The sequence below is a fragment of the Scyliorhinus torazame genome, chromosome 12 (assembly GCF_047496885.1).
Source record: "Scyliorhinus torazame isolate Kashiwa2021f chromosome 12, sScyTor2.1, whole genome shotgun sequence".
NCBI classification, from domain to species: domain Eukaryota; kingdom Metazoa; phylum Chordata; class Chondrichthyes; order Carcharhiniformes; family Scyliorhinidae; genus Scyliorhinus; species Scyliorhinus torazame.
Window position 1 is genome coordinate 225,199,840 of NC_092718.1, and position 16,671 is coordinate 225,216,510.

At 46.6% G+C, this 16,671-nt stretch overlaps 1 protein-coding gene across 1 annotated transcript in view; it reads left to right on the forward strand.

Annotated features, from left to right (window-relative positions):
• smg6 (SMG6 nonsense mediated mRNA decay factor) overlaps positions 1-16,671 on the forward strand; it is a 679,747-nt gene that overhangs the window by 342,427 nt on the left and 320,649 nt on the right. Inside the window, 1 exon segment of the mRNA XM_072470017.1 lies at positions 8,044-8,200. Within this exon segment, the coding sequence (XP_072326118.1) occupies positions 8,044-8,200 (157 nt within the window).

Sequence of the window (16,671 nt, forward strand, 5' to 3'; positions counted from 1 at the left end):
CGCAGGATTCCCAGTTTCTGACCTGCTCTTGCAGCCACAGTATTTATATGGCTATTCCAGTTCAGTTTCTGGCCAAAGGTAAACCCCAGGATGTTGATGATGGGGGGATTCAGCTGTGACAATGCCATTGAGTATTTAGAGGAGCTGGTTACATTCTCTCTTGTTGAGGATGGCATTGCCTGGCACTTTTGTGGCGCGAATGTTACTTGCCACAAGCCTGGCGCTGAACATTATGCAGTCATCAGCGAACATCCCCACATCTAACCTTGTGATGGAAGGAAGGTCACTGATGAAGCAGCTGAAGATGTTTGGGTCTCGGACACTATCCTGAGGAACTCCTGCAGTGATGTCCTGGAGCTGAGATTACTGACCCCTGAATTTTCCCCCTGATTCCCATTTAACCGTGTTTTGCTCGGGCTCCTTGATGCCTCACTTGGTTAAATTCTGCCTTGATGTCAAGGGCAACCAGTCTCCCCTCACTGATGGAGTTCAGCTCTTTTCTCCATATTTGAACCGAAGGCTGTAATTCCCTGGTGGAACTTATACTGAGGTCAGTGAGCAGATTATTGCTGAGAAAGTGCCACTCGATTGCACTGTTGATGACTCCTTCCATCATTTTACTGATGACCGAGAGTAGACTGATAAGATGGTAAGTGGCTGGGTTAGATTGGCCCTGCTCTTTGTGCGGGACTTAGCAGGGCAATTTTCCACATTGCTGGGCAAATGCCAATGTTGTATCTGTACCGGAAGAACCTAGCTAAACATACAAATTTAGAAAATAGGAGGAGGCCATTCAGCCCTTCGAGCCTTCTCCGCCATTCATTATTATCTTGGCTGATCTTCCTTACCCCCCCCCCATCCTTTGATCCCCTTTGTCCCAAGTGCTCTCTTGAATTGCTTCTTGAAAACGTAAAATGTTTTGAACTACTTCATGTGGTAACGAATTCCACAGGCTGACCACTCTCTGGGTGAAGACATTTCTCCTCATCTCTGTCCTAAATGGTCTACCCCCTATCCTCAGACTGTGACCCCTGGCTCTGGACGCTGCCAGCTTCGGCAACATCCTTTCCTGCATCTACCCTGTCTAGTCATGTGAGAATTTTATTGGTTTCTATGAGATCCCCCTCATTCTTCTGAACTCCAGCGAGAACAATCCTAACTGACTCAGTCTGTCCTCATACGACAGTCCCACCATCCCAGGAACAGTCAGGTAAATCTCCTCAGCACACCCTGTAGAGCAAGAACATCCAACCTCATAAGGAGACCAAAACTGTGCACAATATTCTAGATGTGGCCTCACTAAGCCCCTGTATAATTGCAGCAAGACATCCCTGCTCCTGTACTCAAAACCTCTTGCTGTGAAGAACCTAACATTTGCCTTCTTTACCGCCTGCTGCACCTGTGCGCTTACCTTCAGTGACTGGTGTACGAGGACACCCAGGTCTCGGTGCACATCCTCGTCTCCTAGTTTATGGCCATTCAGATAATAGTCTGCTTTCCCATTTTTGCTACCAAAGTGGGTAACCTCGCATTTTTCCAAATTATACAGCATCTGCCATTCATTTGCCCACTCACTCAACTTGTCCAAATCATACTGAAGCATCTCTGCATCCTCCTCACAGCTCACCCTCCCAACCAACCTGGTGTCATCTCCAAATTTGGAGATATTGCATTCAATTCCCTCATCTAAATCATTAATATATAATGACTAGCTGGGGTTCCAGCACCAATCCCCGTGGTACCACACTAGTCCCTGCCTGCCATTTGAGCCCATTTATTGTTCCTCTTTGTTTCCTGTCTGCCGACCAGTTTTCTATCCGGGTAGTTTTCTATCCATCTCAATACACCACCTCTAATCCCATGCGCTTTAATTTTACACTTTAATCTCTTATGTGGGCTTTTGTCGAAAGTTTTCTGAAAATCTAAATAAACCGCATCCACTGACTCCCCCTCATCAACTCTACGAGTTCCATCCTCGAAGAATTGCAGTAGATTTGTCAAGCATGATTTCCCCTTCATAAATCCATGCTGACTCTGTCCGATTCTGCCGCTGTTTCCCAAGTGCTTTGCTGTAACAGTTTTGATAATGGATTCTAGAATTTTCCCACCACAGACGTCAGGCTTACTGGTCTAGAATTCCCTGTTTTCTCTTTACCTCCCTTATGGGTGGCACGGTAGCACAGTGGTTAGCACTGAATGTCCAGTTCACCTAACAAGCACGTCTTTCGGGACTTGTGGGAGGAAACTGGAGCACCCGGAGGAAACCCACGCAGACACGGGGAGAACGTGCAGACTCCGCACAGTGACCCAGCGGGGAATCGAACCCGGGTCCCTGCCGCTGTGAAACAATTGTGCTAACCACTGTGCTACTGTGCCGCCCACGTTTCACGGTTCCTTTGTCCTCTCGTATTTCTGGGAGATTTTCTGTATCTCCCTTCATGAAGACAGACACAATGTAATTATTTCGTTTCTGCACCATTTCTCTGTTCTTTATTCTAGACTTTCCTGACTCTGCCTGTAATAGGCCCACATTTGTCCTTTCAAATCTTTTCCTTTTCATGTGCCTAAAGAAGAGGCCTCTCGCTAGCTTGCAGCCATATTCTCTTTTCCCTTTATCAGTTTCTTGGTTCTCCTTTGCTGGATTCTAAATTGCTCCCAATCCTCGGGTTCCCCACTTTCTGTGGCAATCACCCTTTGCCATTTCCTTTCATCTAATGCAATCTTTAACTTATTTTGTTAGTCATGTTGGGCTTTTGTGTCATGGGGGAATGAATATTTGTTGTTGGCCATGTAAGACTTTAAATCCTCGCCATTGCCTGTCTTCTTTGAATATAGGTTCTTGATTCATCAAAGCCCAACTTGACCCTCATACCTCCATAATTCCCTTTGCTTCTTTAGGACCCGGGTTCCTGATGAATTATATAACTTTCAACTCAATCACTTGGACTGCTACAGTCAGGGTTCACTTGCATTTCTGTTGCCACCTTTGTGTCCGGCCAACTTTATTGCTATGCCAAGAGTTTTTTACTGTTTGTAATTGGTGTCCATATTTTGTAACTTTCTTTTTCAGTATGACGACTGCAGCAGCTGCAGCCATTAGTACCATAGAATTCCTACAGTGCGGAAGGAGGCCATTCAGCCCATCGAGTCTGCACCAACTCTCTGAACGAGCACCCTACCCAGGCCACTTCCCCATCCTATCCCCATAACCCCACCTAACTTACATATCTTTGGACACTGAGGGGCAGTGAAGTGTGGCCAATCCACCTAACCTGCACACCTTTGGACTGTGGGAGGAAACCGGAGCACCCGGAGGACACGCAGACACAGGGAGAACGTGCAAACTCCACACACACAGTCACCCAAGGCCGGAATTGAACCCGGGTCCCTGACGCTGTGAGACAACAGTGCTAACCACTGTGCCGTTGTGCCGCCTGTTGTTGGGGCTGGAGAATAGTGAAGGCGATTTTTGGCAGAAACTGCGTCATCCTTTTCACTCCCAGCTCTGAATACTGCAAGTGCCCTATAAATCCTCCCCCTGCCAATGTTCAGTGCAAGTTGTGCCTCTGCATTCTTAGAGTTTTTGTTGTATCTCCTGATCATTTCCAAACTACAGAACCTGAATTGCATTGTTAAGAGAATAATTGAAAGCTTGTGCTTTGGTAGCATATTCTTATGTGGGGATTGGCCCACAGTGGCTCTGCACAGGAGTCCCCGCAACAGATTAATACTTCACACAACATGAAAAAGTGTCACAAAGTCTGTGCTTCACATTCCCAGTAATGAATCTACAATAAAACCCACTAGCATTTTATCTTCAATTCCATGAGCAGATGCAAAAAATGAAAAATGTAGCCTTTTCTCTGTGAAAACATGTAGATTCTATAGTCTTTAATTGTTTTTATTGTAAGTTCTGATCTTTCCCCACTCTGGTACAATCTGTTTCTTGTTTGAAGATTATTTAATAGTTGTAGGAGTATAGAATGCTCGATCCTATGTTCAAAGTGACAAACTTTGGACGAGTGAAGTTTCATCGCATAAAGGAAGGCTTACATCAGCTGGCTGCGCCTTCACCTCTGAGTCAGAAGATTGATCTCCCACACTGGGACTTCACATAATGTCATCTAACATTGCAGTACAGTAGTGGGGGAGGCTGCCGGGACACGGTTGCCATACCTTGGTGTGATGTTAAGCTGACACCCCCTTGTCTTGTTGACGTGGATATGTAAGGGTTCACTTTCACCAGCATTAGTGGTGAGCATGGAGTTTTCCTGATGTCTTGGCTAACACTCGTCCCTCAACCAGCTTCACCAAAAACGGATTGAGCAGTGATTAATTTTATTGTTGTTGAACAGGCTGAATGCCATTTGGAAAAGTCATTCTCGAGATGCAGATGTTCTAGTAAGGCTGTTTTTATTGCCCATCCCCAGTTCTGAGAATTTGATAGTGGGTCGCCTTCATCTTTGTAACACTTGGATATAACTGAGTGCTTTGCTAATTTGCTTCAAGGGACAGTTGAGAATAAACTATGTTGGTGTCGCCTGTGGGAAACAACGACAGGCTCTTTTCTTACAGGATGTTAGAGAACCAGTGGATATTCACCCCAATCAAATGGCTAGGTGGCCATTTTTACAGAAAGCAGCTTAAACTGAATTCAAATTCTCAAACTGTCATCGGGGCAGCACGGTAGCATTGCGGATAGCACAATTGCTTCACAGCTCCAGGGTCCCAGGTTCGATTCTGGCTTGGGTCACTGTCTGTGTGGAGTCTGCACATCCTCCCCGTGTGTGCGTGGGTTTCCTCCGGGTGCTCCGGTTTCCTCCCACAGTCCAAAGATGTGCGGGTTAGGTGGATTGGCCATGATAAATTGTCCTTAGTGTCCAAAATTGCCCTTAGTGTTGGGTGGGGTTACTGGGTTATGGGGATAGGGTGGCGGTGTTGACCTTGGGTAGGGTGCTCTTTCCAAGAGCCGGTGCAGACTCGATGGGCTGAATGGCCTCCTTCTGCACTGTAAATCCTATGATAATCTAGTGTCAAGTAATGCAGTCACACAGGCAGCACGGCAGCACAAGTGGATAGCATTGTGGCTTCACAGCGCCAGGGTCCCAGGTTCGATTCCCCGCTGGGTCACTGTCTGTGTGCAGTCTGCACGTTCTCCCTGTGTCTGCGTGGGTTTCCTCCGGGTGCTCCGGTTTCCTCCCACAGTCCAAAGACGTGCAGGTTAGGTGGATTGGCCATGATAAATTGGCCATCAAAAAGGTTAGGAGGGGTTACTGGGTTACGGGGATAGGGTGGAAGTGAGGGCTTAAGTGGGTCGGTGCAGACTCGATGGGCCGAATGGCCTCATTCTGCACTGTATGTTCTATGAAACACACGACTCTCCAATTCAGTGAATCCCAAAAATCTACTGCTACAAATGTATTTGAGGTCTTCCAAAGTTGTGATAAGCGACAATATCAATTCAGGTATTTCTTTCCCTCAACTGTAATTCCAGTGATTCAATAACAGTACACCTGTAACATTACTGCTCCCACTCTGCACCTATCAATCTCTGCTTTAACCTGTTGACTGCAACGTTCAGCTGTATGTTACCCAAGCACTGGTCACACACCACAATCCTGACATAGCTGAACACTCTTATCATTGTGGATTGCCGGGCAGCACGGTGGCACAGTGGGTTAGCACTGCTGTCTCGCGACGCTGAGGTCCCAGGTTCGCTCCCGGTTCTGGGTCACTGTCCGTGTGGGGTTTGCACATTCTCCCCGTGTTTGCATGGGTCTCACCCCCACAACCCAAAGATGTGTAGGGTAGGTGGATTGGCCACGCTAAATTGCCCCTTAATAAAAAGAAATCATTGTGGATTGGCAGATCTCCCAGATACTCACGGGTAAAATCTTTTAGTGCTGAGCCCTGTACAGCAGCAAACTCCCAACTTGCGTCTGCTCTGTGCAAAGTTAGTTTAACAAAGCTGTAGAGCTGCAATTTAAATCTGCATCCCTGGCCTAGGGAGAGAAACAAATTACTAGAATTACAGGACTGGGCTGGAATGTTGCACCATTGATAACTTGCTCAGGCTCTCTGTCTGATATTTCCGATGAAGAATCATGAAGTGAGTGAGTAGGTTTCTAGCACCTAGCAAATCCTATCCTAACTCCAGCTGCTTTGACCCATAGTTATTCTAGGTTCCTGATGGCTGCTGGAACAATAATGCGAGTACAATTGACCTCATTATGGCTGGCTTCAGGGGGAGAACATGTTTCAGTGTTTCTGCTCTGGGTCATTCCTGTATGTGTGGACATTGCGTGAGGACTAGACATGCAGATTGTGGTTAAATTTATTTCATTTATTTCCCGGAATGTGGGTGTCACTGGCTGGGCCGGCATTTATGCCCATCTCTAATTGATGAGGTGGTGGTGAGCTGCCCTTTTGAACCGCTGCAGCCCCCTGTGGTGTAGGTACACCCACTGTGCTGTTAGGGAGGGAGTTCCAGGATGTTGCCCCAGCGACAGTGAAGGAACGATGATATATTTCCCAGTCAGGGTGGTGAGTAATGTGGAGGAGCCTCCAGGTGGTGGCGTTCCCATGTGTCTGCTACCCTTATCCTCCTAGGTGGTAGAGGTCGCAGGTTTGGAAGATGCTGTTGAAGGATCCTGGGTGAGTTCCTGCAGTGCATCTTGTAGATGTTACACACGGCTGCCACTGTTCATCGGTGGTGGAAGGAGTGAGTGTTTGTGGATGGGGTGCCAATCTGCTTTGTCCTGGATGGTGTCAAGCTTCTTGAGTGTTGTTGGAGCCGCACTCATCCAGTGGAGAATATTCCATCACAATCCCTGACTTGTGCCTTGTGGGTGGTGAACAGGCTTTGGGGCGCCTGGAAGTGAGTTAACCGCTACAGGATTCCAAACCCCTGACCTGCTCTTAAAGCCACAGTAGTTATATGGCTCGTCTAGTTCAGTTTCTGGTCAATGATAATCCTCAGGATGACGGTAGGAGATTCAGCGATGGTAATGCCATTGAATGTCAAGGGGAGCTGGTTAGATTCTCTCTTGTTGGAGATGGCCATTGCCTGGCACTAATGTGACACAACTGTTACTTGTAACTTATTAGCCAAGCCTGGATATTGTCAAGGGCTTGCTGCAGTTGGACATGCTCTGCTTCTGTATTTTGTGAACAGGTCATACCTGCAGATTTCCACATTGCTGGGTAGATGCCAGTGTTGTTGCTGTACTGGAACAGCTTGGCTAGAGGCAAGTTCTGGAGCACAAGTCTTCAGTAGTATTGCCGGGATATTGGCAAAGTCCTTAACCTTTGCAGTACTCCTGAATTGTAGCTTCACAGGGCTTACCCGGTAATTGTCCAGAAGCTCTGACTTTCCCAGGATAATTTTGCTGTACTGGGAATGAACCCGTGAAGCGATTTAAATCACTAACTTAGCATGGTTCTTCCAGTGTGACTCTAATAGTTACTCTGAAAGAGTTAGAAGAAATAAATCACTTCTAACTTCAGCGTAACTGTTCTAAAGACCATGACCAGTTCCCACATGGGACACCCCCGACCCTCCAGGGGACATGCTGTAAATGCTGTGATTTGAATTAAATCAAAACATGGAATTAAAAGTCAATTGATGATCATGAATCTGTTTCCGATTTTCATAAAAGCCCATCTGGTTCACGAATGTCCAAATCTGCTATCCTCACCTGACCTAGCGTACAGGTGACTCTTAAATACCCTCCAAACAAGAGCAATTGGGATAGGTGATAAATGCTGGCCTCGCCCACCTCCTGAAAATGAATTTAAAAAGGGGCATGTCCTCCTTTGTTCCACTTTTTCTGGACTCTTGACAATGGACTGCCTGAATCATCTCCCCCAGCCCTGATGCTGATTGTCACACTGAGGAAGCTATGGCTCCTTGTTGCAAAATCTCTCTTAATAGAAACTTGTATCAAATACCTTTGTGTTATTTTTTGTTGTAAGGTTCCTGAAGACTGACTAAATGACTACTGCTTCTCGCAAATCCTTATGTACTGCCTGTTTATGTTACAGCCCATTCAAATGAGGAGGAAGAAGATGATATCAAAGTGTCTGCTTTCAACTTTGACCTGAAGGAGATACTTCCCAGTGTGAAAGTGTGGTCTGATTGGATGCTGGGCCACCCAGATGAGTGGAACCCGCCACCCAACTCTGTCATCCTGCCGAAAGAGTATGTTGTTTAAAATTCCACTTAGACTGCAACACAAATAGCTCAGTTTTTCTTCCTTTATTCTTCCCTCCCTTCTGTTTTTTGTTTAGACACCTAGGAGATGGGGGTTAAGGGAAAATTTGATTTGATAAGTAGTTTTTTAATTATGCTTATTTCGACAACTGTTGCTTTGCAAATTCTGATTTGTTTCCATCTGGATGTACACTGTAGTCCTGGTCAAATGATGGTGGGGTGGACTTAGTTCATAAACTCTGCCCCATTCCCAGTATGTCTGGACTCTTAAAAATTACCTTCGGGTTGCATATCTGCCCCATCACTAAGGCCAACTATTTCCAGAGGTCCTGCTTCTGCTTATCTACTGCTGAAATCCTTGACCGTGTCTTTGTTACCTCTAGTATTTGACTATTCCAATGATCTTCTGGTCTGCCTCTTCTCTTCCACCCTGCAGAAACCTGAGATAATTCGAACCCTGCTGTCTATATCCAAACTAGTACAGAGTTCATTCACTCATCACTCCTGTGCTCGCTGGCCCACGTTTACTCCTGATCCAACAGTACTGCAATTTTATAGTTTGTTTGCTTGTTTTCACACATCTTCATGGTCTCCCCATTCCCTCTGTCCTGTAATCTAACCGGCCCACAATTCTCTGCGATATCTGTGCTCCAGTTCTGCTCTCTTGACAATTGCTGATTTTTATCACCCCTTTATTGGTGACTGTGCTTATTTTTAGCTGCCAAGGTTCTAAGTTCTAGAATTACCTCGCCACCTCTCTACTTACTTTCTCCTTTAGTAAGAAGTCTTACAACACCAGGTTAAAGTCCAACAGGTTTGTTTCAAATCACTAGCTTTTGGAGCGCTGCTCCTTCCTCAGGTGAAGGAGCAGTGCTCTGAAAGCTAGTGATTTGAAACAAACCTGTTGGACTTTAACCTGGTGTTGTAAGACTTCTTACTCTGCTCACCCCAGTCCAACACCGACATCGCCACATCATTTCTCCATTAGGACATTCCTTAAAACCTACCTCTGACCAAGCTTTTGGTCATCTGTCTTAATATAACCATATGTAGCTTAGTATCACATTGTGTTTGATAATGCTGCTGTGAAGTATTTTGGAGTACTTTATTACGTTAAAGGTGCTATATAGGAGCAATATGTTGTAGTTCGTGTGTTTCATATCTCTCCCCTGATTGCATTTATCACATCGCATTTGTTGTGAAAGTTGTGTTTTTGGCATTGACATGATATTCGTTTCTATATCGAAAGGGATGCATGGGTTGATGGTCAGGTGATTAACTTTTGCCCAGTCCAGAAGCAGTTGGGGACAAGGTATTTTATTAAGGGGTGGAATAAAGTCCGTTTCATGTCTGCCGTTGGGTAAACAGTTGTGTTCTGCATCATCACACCAGGTTAAAGTCCAACAGGTTTGTTTGGAATCACTAACTTTTGGAGCACAGCTCCTTCCTCAGGTAATCACTTGAGGAAGGAGCACTGTTCCAAAAGCTAGTGATTCCAAACAAACCTGTTGGACTTTAACCTGGTGTTGTAAGACTTCTTATTGTACTCACCCCAATCCAACGCCAACATCTCCACATCACTGCATCGTCACATTTAGCAACTTTTACCGACTGTTTCTTCTCCATGAGGCAGTCCGTTTTTACATTTGAACCAGAGAGCGAGTGCTAGCCTGATAGTCAACCGCAGCGAGCATCTTAGCTGTGCCTGTTCATCTCTTCATGCACCATTTGTAAGGGCAGTCCAAGGAGGGCACTACTCAATATTGATCAAGAGGGGAACTTTCACTGGCCTCCTCAGCTGTACCCACAGAGGCGCACAGTCCAATTGAAGCTCACCACCTCCACCACCCACTCTGCCACCACTGCTGTAACTAACAGCACAAACTAGTTCCCTGGCCAGTGTGGCTTAGCTAGTTACTGGATAACTTCACTGACCCATTGGGGAATCTCTGCTCTTGTTAAAAAGAATCCAGTATCAGAAAGCCATAATTTCTTTCTCTCCGTATTTTATTTGGATTGGGAAGCTCTACCCAAAATAGGCTGTTTTCTTCAAAATGACCATCCCTCTCTAATTGTCTCCCGCTCTGTGTCCCAGCTCGAACCCAGAGCTCTTCGGGCTTGCTTGCACATCCCAAATCCCACCTCCCAAATTCAAATATTTCCTAAAAAGTTTGCCACCGTTGATTACCGCAATTTCTTCCTCTCTTGTGAAGGAAGCACTTCATCATGTTTTCCTGTGTATGTGTGAGATGCTAATGACGTTGTCTTTCAATAATTCAGCTCTCTTACATTGCCTGACTCTTCTCAATTCATTTCCATGGTTACAGCAGTGCTCACCATATGATTAAGCATATTTGAATTAAATCTGCAAATAGACACGAGGCAAAATAAGTGAATGATTAGTAAATTTAGAAAGGTGACTTTGGGTGTTGGCAGTGCATATATTCATGTGGAACATTCACTAAATTTAAATTTTTATTGGAACTCAGTACAGGTTTTATCTACTGCACTCGCTCCATCGAGATAGCACTGATGTACAGCCAAGAAATGCAGATAAATGGCACACAAGTGAATGTGAGAAGTCAAGAAATATTCCCCACCGACTTTTGTAGAAGTGTTGCCCAGATTTCTAGCGTTCCTATTTGTGAAGGTGTTTATGAACTCGCTGGTCCTGTTGCTGAGCAGCTGATGTCTTAATAGGTTATCCACTGTCACTAACGCAGCGGCATCACGCTGAGTTTAATTTCTGTTTAACTGTTACACCTGCACAGCGGGAAACTGCTGGGAGTGAGCAGGTGATAGATTATTCAAGAGATTATTTCAAATGCAACTATGTCAGAATTCACTGAAATTCAGACTTGCGTCCCTGTTCCTGTTAATCTTTACACTCTGCCAAATTTTATCCTTGTAGGTGAGATTGTGCAGCTTTTATTTATCTCAGTTACGCGGGCACATGTGCAAGCGCAGACCTGCGCGTGCACCCGAGTTCTCTTTAGCCTTGTTAATAAACTTGATTTCCTTCCTTCTTTCTCTTTCAAGAAAGAGTCAGCGTGACTGCAACATTGAACTAAGTGTTGATAAAGCAGTCGAGCACACTACTGTCCATGATCTAGGTTTTGAAGTGTTTGCCCTGATGACTGGGCTGAGTTTGGAGCTGGAATGGCTATGAGTCTCAGCCCCTCGTTCACTCCTGCACAGCTGTATGACACTGTCTTGGCCCGGAGCTGGGATAGGAAAATAGAAAGCGGGCCAAGACAGAAAGTCCTCTTTGTTTTGTAGTTGGCAGCCTGCCCATGACTGGGGTTACATAATGGGAATCATTGTGGTACTCTTGAGATTGCAGGAGTATTTACAGGATCTGGGTCACACCAAGAGCTGTGTGGCTGCAGCAGTGTCACATGACTGCTCCATGTCAGTGTCAGGTCCTCCTCTCCCCCCCCCCCCCCCCCCCCCCCCCACCTCCTTTTCCTTATTTTCCCTCTGCCTTGCAGCTATAGAATGGTGTTTCTTGGCAACCGCCCATGGGTTGTATGTGACTTAACTCGTGTAATGGCTTTGGCTCGAAAGGATCTAGAGTCAACAGAGGGGCACAGGGAGGAGGCGAGCAGAGCCTGGAGCGTCTCATGGGCAAGCAAGTAGAGAGGCTGGAATATTAGACTAGAGCCATATCACATCCGTCTGTTGTCTGCCCAGCCAGCTTTGGATAAACTATCTAAGACCAGTGCAATACATCATTTCTTTCTTCTCTTTTTTTTTTCCTTTTTACTTAGGGGTCATGTAAAGTTCTGTGTTTGTGCTTTTAACCCTGCAAACACTTTTCTTAAAGCAGCTGGCAGCCAAATGCATCCCTGGTTCCCATTACATCATAGTTTAAAATAATACAAATAACCCCTCTCAGAAACGGAGTTTTTTGGAGTATTTTTCCTGTCAATAAACTATTTTTAAAAAACAACACCCCGATGCTGTGAAGTTAAATGTAGGTTAGGGATGTGCTGTGTTTAAGATGCTGGCTTTGGGTTCATGCTAATATGGGATGTATCGCAGAAATTTCTATTAATGAAGATTGAGGAGACGGCAATTTAAGAAGGAAAATACTTGCATTTTATATAGTTTTTCATAGTTCATTCTAAAACAATCGATGGTACTTTTGGAGTCCTGTCAGTGCCGTACCATAGACCTGAGGAAGGAGCAGCGCTCCGCAAGCTAGTGACATCGAAACAAACCTGTTGGACTTTAACCTGGTGTTGTAAAACCTCTTACTGTGCTCACCCCGGTCCAACGCCGGCATCTCCACATCATGTACTATAGAGAAGCAGAGCAGTCAATCTGAGCACAGCACGGACGGGAAATTGCAATTCGATAAAATACCAAAACACCTTGGTACTGACCGCTGTACAACTATTAGTGAAAATCCCCCACCTCACTCACTTGTCCTCTCTCTCCCTTTGTTTAGTTCTATTTTCATTCTCTCACTGTTTTCCCTTTCTCTCTGTTTCCAATTGATACCCGTTGTTAACTGTGTCTATCTCCCTTCTAAAAGCTCTGCTCTCTCCCTCCTGCAAATAACAGGCTGGTGTGAAATGTGTATTGCAGCTCGGATGCTCTGCCGAACATGGCCCTCCGGACTGGGATGTCACATGTTGATTGATCTGGTTTGGATTCGAAACCGTGAGATCTGTGACATGTTCGAATGAGATAATTATGACAACACAGGAGGAAGCCCATCCTGCTGGCACTGGCTCTCTGAATGAACAAGTTACTGACTGCCATTCCCCCACCTTCTCCCGGCAACTCGCCACATTCTTCCTTTTCGTTAGAAGAAAATGCAATTGAGGGGTAGTTTAGCGTGGTCAATCCACCTACCCTGCTCATCTTTTGGGTTGTGGGGGTGAGACCCACGCAACCATGGGGAGAATGTACAAACTCCACACGGAAGGTGTGAGTCAGCACCTTCAGGAACTGTCATCCAGTGACAGTCAGCACCTTCAGGAACTGTGTCCCAGTGAGAGTCAGCACCTTCAGGAACTGTGTCCCAGTGAGAGTCAGCACCTTCAGGAACTGTGTCCCAGTGAGAGTCAGCACCTTCAGGAACTGTGTCCCAGTGCGAGTCAGCACCTTCAAGACTGCCTCCCAGTGAGAGTCAGCACCTTCAGGAACTGTCTCCCAGTGAGAGTCAGCACCTTCAGAAACTGTGTCCCAGTGAGAGCCAGCACCTTCAGGAACTGCCCCCAGTGAGAGTCAGCACCTTCAGGAACTGTGTCCCAGTGAGAGTCAGTACCTTCAGGAACTGTGTCCCAGTGCGAGTCAGCGCCTTCAGGAACTGTCTCTCAGTGAGAGTCAGCACCTTCAGGAACTGCCCCCAGTGAGAGTCAGCACCTTCAGAAACTGCCCCCAGTGAGAGTCAGCACCTTCAGGAACTGTCTCCCAGTGAGGGTCAGCACCTTCAGGAACTGTCCCCCAGTGAGAGTCAGCACCTTCAGGAACAGTGTCCCAGTCAGAGTCAGCACCTTCAGGAACTGTGTCCCAGTGAGAGTCAGCACCTTCAGGAACAGTGTCCCAGTGAGAGTCAGCACCTTCAGGAACAGTGTCCCAGTGAGAGTCAGCACCTTCAGGAACTGTGTCCCAGTGAGAGTCAGCACCTTCAGGAACTGCACCCAGTGAGAGTCAGCACCTTCAGGAACTGTGTCCCAGTGAGAGTCAGCACCTTCAGGAACTGTCTCCAGGGAGTGTCAACACCTTCAGGAACTGTGTCCCAGTGAGAGTCAGCACCTTCAGGAACTGTCATCCAGTGAGAGTCAACACCTTCAGGAACTGTGTCCCAGTGACAGTCAGCACCTTCAGGAACTGTCATCCAGTGAGAGTCAGCACCTTCAGGAACTGTCCCCAGTGAGAGTCAGCACCTTCAGGAACTGTGTCCCACTGAGAGTCAGCACCTTCAGGAACTGTCCCCCAGTGAGAGTCAGCACCTTCAGGAACAGTGTCCCAGTGAGAGTCAGCACCTTCAGGAACTGTGTCCCAGTGAGAGTCAGCACCTTCAGGAACTGTGTCCCAGTGAGAGTCAGCACCTTCAGGAACTGTGTCCCAGTGAGAGTCAGCACCTTCATGAACTGCACCCAGTGAGAGTCAGCACCTTCAGGAACTGTCCCCCAGTGAGAGCCAGCACCTTCAGGAACTGCGTCCCAGTGAGAGTCTGCACCTTCAGGAACTGCCCCCAGTGAAAGTCGGCACCTTCAGGAACTGCCCCCAGTGAGAGTCAGTACCTACAGGAACTGTGTTCCAGTGAGAGTCAGCACCTTCAGGAACTGCCCCCAGTGAGAGTCAGTACCTACAGGAACTGTGTTCCAGTGAGAGTCAGCACCTTCAGGAACTGCCCCCAGTGAGAGTCAGCACCTTCAGGAACTGTCCCCCAGTGAGAGTCAGCACCTTCACGAACTGCCCCCAGTGAGAGTCAGCACCTTCACGAACTGCCGTCAGTGAGAGTCAGCACCTTCAGGAACTGTGTCCCTGGGCGAGTCAGCGATAGTCTGTGGGATTGCGGATAGTGTCTTGAGATGGATAGAAAGGTGGTTAGCAGACAGGAAGCCAAAGGTTGGAAAAATGGGTCTTTTCGGATTAGGCAGTGACTAGTGGAATACCGCAGGGATCTGTGCTGAGTGAGTGGGCATATGCATGCCAGGTGCTGTGTAATTTGGATGAATGTCAGATTATCCGCGTCGGTAGCAAAAATAGGAAGGTAGATTATTATTTGGGTGTAGTTTGAGAGAGGTGCATACTCAGCGAGCCCTTGGTGTCCTCGTGCATCAGTCGCTGAAAGTCAGCGTGCAGGTACTGCAGGCAGTAACGAAGACAAATGATATGTTGGCCTTCATAGCGAGGGTATTTGAGCAATAATCTTTATTAGTGCCACAGGTAACACTGTAATGAAGTTACTGTGAAAATCCCCCAGTGGCCACACTCCGGCGCATATCCAGGTACACTGGAGATTTCAGAATGTCCAATTCACCTAACAAGCACATCTTTCGGGAGCACCTGAAAGAAACCCACGCCGACACGGGGAGATTATGCAGCCTCTGCACAGTGACCCAAACCGGGAATTGAACCCATTCCCTGGCCCTGTGAAGCAACAGTGCTAACCACTGTGCTAGCATGCCGCTGGGATTTTTTACTGCAATTTTATAGGGAATCCATGAGGCTACACCTGGAGTATTGTGCAGTTTTGGTGCCCTTCTTGGAGGAAGCATATTTTTGCAAATGGTGGAGTGCAGCGAAGGTACCAGGCTGATTCCTGGGACCGTGGGACTGTCATATGAGGAGAGACTAAGTCAGTTAAGGTTATATTCATTGGCGTTTAGAAGAGTGAGAGGGGATCTCATAGAAACTTAGAAAATTCTTTTTTTTAAATTTTAGAGTACCCAATTATTATTTTTTTTCAATTGAGGGGCAATTTAGCGTGGCCAATCCACCTACCCTGCTCATCTTTGGGTTGTGGGGGTGAAACCCATGCAAACACTGGGAGAATGTGCAAACTCCACACGGACAGTGACCCAGGGCTGGGAATCGAACCCGGGTCCTCAGCGCCGCAGTCCCAGTGCTAACCACTGCGCCGCCGTGCAGCCCTTAAACTTAGAAAATCCTAACATGATTAGACAGGGTAGATTCAGAAAGAATGTTCCTGATGCTGGGGAGTGTCCAGAATTAGTGGATGATAGTTTGAGGATATGAGCAAAATCCTTCTGGACTGAGGTGAGGGGAAATTTCTTCACACAGAGAGCGGTGAATCTGTGGAATTCACTACCACAGAAAGTAGTTGAGGCCAAAACGTTGTGAAATTTCAGGAAGGAATTAGATACAGCTCTTGGGGCTAAAGGGATCAAGGGATATGGGGAGAAGGTGGGATCAGGGTATTGAACTTGCTGGTCAGCCACGATTAGAATGAATGGCGGAGCAGGCTCGAAGGGCCGAATGGCCTCCTATTTTCTATCTATGTTGCTGTGTAACACCTTCCCGAGAGAAAATAATTGGTTACAGAATGAGGGACAAAAGAAAATAATTTGTGGAGAAACGTGTCTCAAAAAGTGGGAAAAATTAAACATATTGCAAGCGTGAACTTGCTTCATTTTTTTGGGGTTTGAGAGTCAGAATTGAGAGAGCGAGTCATTGTTGTGTGCTGCGGCCTGAAGGCATGCAGTTGGACCCACAGGGCTGTCTCCCTCACTGTGTGCTGGCATGTCCCAGCACACCTGGAAGGGAGAGCTGCTCGAATTCCACCAGATAAGAAAATAATCCAACTTTCTGCCAGAACATTGAATCTTTAATAAGTCTTTACGCCATCCCTCACTATCTTAGAGGGTGTTAAATAGACTGCAAAATGACAGTAAGGAGCAGATAAATATTGTTGTCGTGAAGATTCAGGCAACAAGCTGAGAAGGCTGCAGAGTGTGTCCCTCTCGCACTGACTG